We start from the raw sequence: 5,767 nt of genomic DNA, 5'->3' as shown, positions 1-5,767 counted from the left end.
AGCCAAAGGTTTTTATTATTATTATTATTATTATTATCTTTGTACTGTCTTCTTTTGCTCTACTGTCTTTTTTTTGCTGAAAACTGCTGCTGCTGGAAATTTCAATTTACCTGCGGGAGTCATCCCAAAAGGATTAATAAAGAGAAGTCTATCTCTAAGTCACACTTGCAGCCTAGCTCGGCCCTCCTACATACTGTCGCTCAATTTTCATTTCCTTCAGATAAATCCTATAAAAGCTGACGACCCCAGGATCACTTCCATTGGTAAACAAATGCACAACGAAAAAAGGAAATGGACAAGGAAAATGTTTGGCAGGACTAGAACATTTTTTCTTAACTCCAAAACACTGGAGGATGCTTTAAAAACAGGAAGAACTCTTCAAAACACGACTCACTGCCTCTGCTACCTCATCCTCCCTCGTCTTCTAATTTTTTTCTTACCCTAACCGGGCTCGGACACAGATGAGATTGACAGATTGATAGCTCCTTCTAATTTTTCCGAAAGTTAATCAATTGAAATAGGGGAGCCAAACAACACGACGTCCGTCTTGCTATCATTAAGTTAGAGAAAGTTGCAGTAGTAGCAATACATCCAAATTAAAACATGAGTAATTTGCTTTATGAATACCAAGTAATGCATATCACCAAAATAACAAGCAAAGGTCAGTGAGTGGGTGATGCCTGCTGTGAACTCCCAGGCTAAAAAAACAGATTATGGTTTGATGGGATCTGTGTCAGAAACACCTTTTGACCCACTTAAAACAAGGCCATCTGACAGAGGTGATGGTTTCACAATACACCCACCAGAGGGAGCTTTGTTCACAGGTCATGAGGTTTGTGTGCAGAGCAATGCTGATATTTTGTAGTCAGTACCTTGTCTGTCTGACTTTACATTAAGAATTATTTTCAGAAAGAGGAGGTCAGAAAGGTAGAAAACAACTGTCTAGCTGATATTTCTATTTTTGGGTTCATTTTTATTTTAAGTCTCACCCAGAACCAAAGGTTTACTGTGGAAACCACCCCCATCTTTCCTCTCTCTTCCCTCTGTGGAAACTCTGATCCTTGAGCCGCTGAGCTTGTTACCGCCTGAGGGAAGAGAAACGAGTGTGTGTTGTGTGAGTGATCAGGTTTCTGTGGCTTAGACAGGTGATCTGTTATTGAGAAGGCCAATATGTGTGGAAAAGACAGAGTTATCAGAGTTTTGTTGCAGCTGTAACACTAAATGTGCCTCTCCCACAACACTGATACAAACAGTCATTGAGATCAATGCCATCTTTACCTGGCATACAGTACAAGGGTTGAGGGGAAATATTTTGGCTGGTATTAATTCACTTTTTATAAATCAATGATTGCCCTTTTGATTTAAGGTCCAGCTTTATTGATTTATTGTGGAATTGTTTGCTGCTATATTGAGACTATAACTCACAATGATGTACAGGCTGGGGAGACATCAATGGTTCCCAGAGGAGATGGCCTACTGAATTTGGTGATCCCTGACTTTTCATCTAGCTCCATCATTAGGGTCAACATTTTTAGAAAGGTCTTCACAACTATTTAAATTTCAAATACATACCCTGAATTACAAATGTTATAAATATGAACTTACTCGTAAACTCTATTGGCAAATGTTAATAAATTACTGGAGGTTGCTTAGTTTCATTTTCATTTTCATCCTTGCAGACACACACAGTGGGACTCTCCCCTCGCCCAAAACAGACACACACAATCACACACACACACAAACACAGACATGCGTACACGCGGCCCCCTGGCTCAAATGCACACCATATGGGCTGATCACACATCTCAGGGTATTAACAGTGGCTCGCCTGCATGGGAACTGTGCTGTTTTCAGTGTTGTAACCAAGCGCTCCCGATGTTGACACTTCCATAGCTAATGACCATAAAACCGTGAAGGCCTCATGAGGGATAAAGTACACTTTAAAGAGCAGCTGTGACATCACGGGAGTTTGGCACCTCACTTTAAGAAATTGCAACAAAATCATGTCTTCGTGTTCTCAGGTAGAATAAAGATAGAATGTTTGTTTTTGTTAATCTACTGGCCCCGGTGAACATTTTGGATTTGTTGAGTTTGATCTACCAGTAAAAAAATCCCTGATCAGATCACTGATATACAATGCATTCTCAAATTGGATTTAATAAAACATAAACATATCAATAAGCAGAATACATATATATATATATATATATATATATATATATATATATATATATATATATATATATATATATATATATATATATATATATATATATATATATGAATTCCCCTCCTTGGTTCTTTTGGTATGGTCCAAGGCTGGTATCCTTTGCATGAAGCCAGGCTCCACCCTCTGCATCATCTTTTGCTCAACCAGGAAGTGAACTCAGCAGCCAGGTAACTCAAAGACAACATACTAATGAGTCATGATTGTCTAAAAACTAAATATGGCAGCAAAATGGTTCCTGAATTAGCCTACAATTTGGTATTTCTTTTTCAAGGTGGCTAATGCTGGAATTACATAGTCCTTTTTTTAATTAACAGTATAATGTTTTCCGGATTATTAGTATTATTAGCATGGTCATTGATTTTAAAGACCTTTAATATTAGTCTGTCAGCTAACGTTAACAGGAAGATAACAATTTCAGGGTGCACTTAACTTCTAACTTTTTTAGAGCCCTACTGACAAGCTTTTTACCAAAACTGAGCAAACTCCTTCCAGACCGTGAGATGCGCTATCCTTGATTTAGGATTATATTCTAAAAACTCCTAATTTCTAATCACAAATTTTTTTGTTGTCGCTCTCAGTCACTTGAAGCACTGAGCTGAGACCAGTTTGTCTAAAGTTAGATGGAGAGTTTCTTTATCATATGCTGCAAACACCTATTTAAGACGACCGAGATAGTTTACCAGCACCTCACGCTCATAAAATGAACAAACAACTTAAATTTACCAGGGAGTACTTACCGGTATAATTGACACTTGGACTTTGCCCAGACAGCTTGAGTTATTGTTATATTGTTATATTATACAGATGTGATATAACGTCACAGATGTCAAGTAAGATAAAGATGGGAAACAGGTTTTTATTAAATGCATAGAGTTGTTTCAAATCATTTCCTCTAAAATACAGAATTCAACCAAAAACACGTAGCTTCAAAAGTATGTCTAATATTGGTTAAGTTTTTTTTCTTTTTTAAGAAAGCTGAGTATTCTTATGAATTTCTTTCTACTGGAGTACTTTAATGCCACTAAAGACTTCTTTGAAATACCAGGAGCTACAATCTTGAAAAAAAAGGTTAATAAAAAATCTCATTATTCTCATAGTCTCATTATTGTTAGTCGTACCCTACATTTTGAAATACAATACCACAGTTATCAGAGATAAAGGACTAAAAGTACTTGTTTCTGCCAATGAAGAACAAACAAATTGTATCATGAATGTATTATAAAACATTTCCTATCCCAAAGGTGTATTAATCAACCAAAGATTAGTTCCTTACAATCATAATACGGATATAGTCAAACTTAGGTATGTCTTCCTCTTGGCTCATGTCATTATCATCTTGTCATATATATATATATTTTTTTATATGAGCCTTTCAGACAATAAGATTTTTTTTCATTGTCCAGTTAAACAGGTCATGATTTAAGCTGTTTGATTTGAGAATGGTAAATACTTTATTTTACAATCCAAAACCATTCTTGTTTGGCAATACTTCTCAGATCCTCCCAGTGTACTTCAATGCGCCAAAGATACCACCACCTGAAAATGGAGAAAAAAATACACTTTTTAATGCTAAATTAAAGCCTGCTTGGTTTCTTTTGAAATGATTTTCCTGTGTGCATGTTAAATGCTCAAACACTATGATGCAGTACAAAGTCAAAATATTGACCTATGGTCTTATGGTTTATTATCTAATCCAATTTGAATTAGAAAGTCAAATGTTTGAATTAGTAGCTCTTAACTTGATTTATTTTGCTAAATTATGATTTGGTTTAATAATTTTAAATTAGAACCATAACTGTGATTTTTTTTTAATTATCATTAGTAAGCTTTCTTCCATTTTTTTTGTTGGCAAGAACGGGCTTCCGCAGCTTTGAAACACTAATGATATTATTTTGTAACTGCTTGGCTCTCCCACTGCTCCAGCTACAAACCCAGTTACTATGCATCTCTTGAGGATATCGTTGTTAATGGATAACGAGATGAGGAAGCAGAAATAAGATTTTGCATAAAGTGTGTGCTTGTACTGTACTCACCAACAGCAGCCACTCCTGCAATGGAGCCAATAGCAATACCGGCTATAGCGCCAGATGAAAGCCCCCCTGATGAACCTTCTTCCACAGGCCCAGTAGTAGTGGGTGAAGCGGTTGTGGATGAGTCCGCTCCAGTAGTGGTGGGTGAGCCAGCTCCAGTAGTGGTGGCTGAGCCAGCTCCAGTAGTGGTGGCTGAGCCAGCTCCAGTAGTGGTGGCTGAGCCAGCTCCAGTAGTGGTGGGTGAGCCTGCTACGGTGGTTTGACTAGTTTCGGCAGTTGTGGGTACACTAGTAGTATTTGTGTCGGTTGTGTTGTTTCCCTGTGCTTCACCCAGTGATACTGTATCAGTGAAAGTAAAAAGACAAAAGGTCAAAGGACACATTAAAATGTTCCATAAATGATAGCAGATTTAAAATGTACATTCAACTTTTTATATAGTTAGATCTATATTTCACAAATGCAGACAGCAACAATACACAAGTACTGACTTTGCCTCACTGTTTAGTTTGTAAAAGCCTACCACAGATTAAGTGTTGCTTGAGGTCATTATTAACAACATTTAGGAAATGTAAATGTTTTCTGTGATTTGAGATGAAGTCTCGTGGACTTTTAGTCTTTTGGTTAATCATAATCAATAATATTTATGGAGCAATTTAGTAACCAGGAGTAAATATAGTAGTCTTTATTGTGTGTGTTAGAACGCATGTTTTATATTAATTATGGGTACAATGTTAAAGATAATAAACATAAAAACAGCACCATTAAAACAACTTGACAAGGACTATGGCTAACCCTTTTAACAAACACTATAAAATTGTATGACCATAAAGTTATGATTTTTCTTTTGCAACCTTCGCCTTATGTCACCAATAGAAGAACATTCTACAACATTGGTCCTTTGTTTTATCCAGTTCCTTTAAAATATAATGCCAATTTGGAAAGTAATACCACCCTGTTTTCACAAGCAACAAAAGTAGGGCGGTTTACTGATTAATGAAGCGTTGTTAAATGTGCTGTGTGCCAGGTCATCTTTTTTTTAATACTTTCCTACAGTAATTTATTACATTGACTGAGTAATGTAATAAATTAAGCTCAAACATTAGCTATCACTTAGACAATGGTTCAGCTAAGTGAAATACAGCAGGTTGTGTATTTAAAATTCCTAAATATTTAAGGATAAGGTTTTAATTTTTAACAAATTGCCACAATTTCCTAATTAGCATAGAAAGTTCTTTGTCATAAAATAGGAAAGGTAGGCCACACATGTCAAATATTCCTCAACCCAAACTCCACACATTTGTTTGCCATTTCCTCATCACAGCGCATCCACTTCAGTTTTTAATGCGAGGTTTTATGACATTTGAGGTCATTAGTTGAAATGAGTAAGCCCTCATATTAAGTCACAATAATCTTACTGGTTCTCTCCTAGATTACCAAAGTGACCTGAAGCCACTGATGTCATTCCCACCGTCAAAGGCACCATTGGAAGAAAAAAAATATATATATA

The 5,767-nt window shown here is 36.4% G+C and overlaps 1 protein-coding gene across 1 annotated transcript in view; it reads right to left on the bottom strand.

Annotated features, from left to right (window-relative positions):
- Positions 1–3,591: 3,591 nt before the first annotated feature.
- LOC117955363 (GPI-anchored CFEM domain protein A-like) overlaps positions 3,592–5,767 on the bottom strand; it is a 2,811-nt gene continuing 635 nt past the window's right edge. The window contains exons 2-3 of the mRNA XM_034889825.1: positions 4,264–4,599; positions 3,592–3,766 (exon numbers count right to left, since the gene is read on the bottom strand). Of these exons, the coding sequence (XP_034745716.1) occupies positions 3,723–3,766; positions 4,264–4,599 (380 nt within the window). The 3' untranslated portion in view covers positions 3,592–3,722. The remainder of the gene's footprint in view (positions 3,767–4,263; positions 4,600–5,767) is intronic.

The sequence above is a fragment of the Etheostoma cragini genome, chromosome 13 (genome assembly GCF_013103735.1).
Source record: "Etheostoma cragini isolate CJK2018 chromosome 13, CSU_Ecrag_1.0, whole genome shotgun sequence".
Taxonomy (NCBI): domain Eukaryota; kingdom Metazoa; phylum Chordata; class Actinopteri; order Perciformes; family Percidae; genus Etheostoma; species Etheostoma cragini.
The sequence above is the reverse complement of the archived record's forward strand: the minus strand, read 5'-3'. Positions and strand labels throughout refer to the sequence as shown.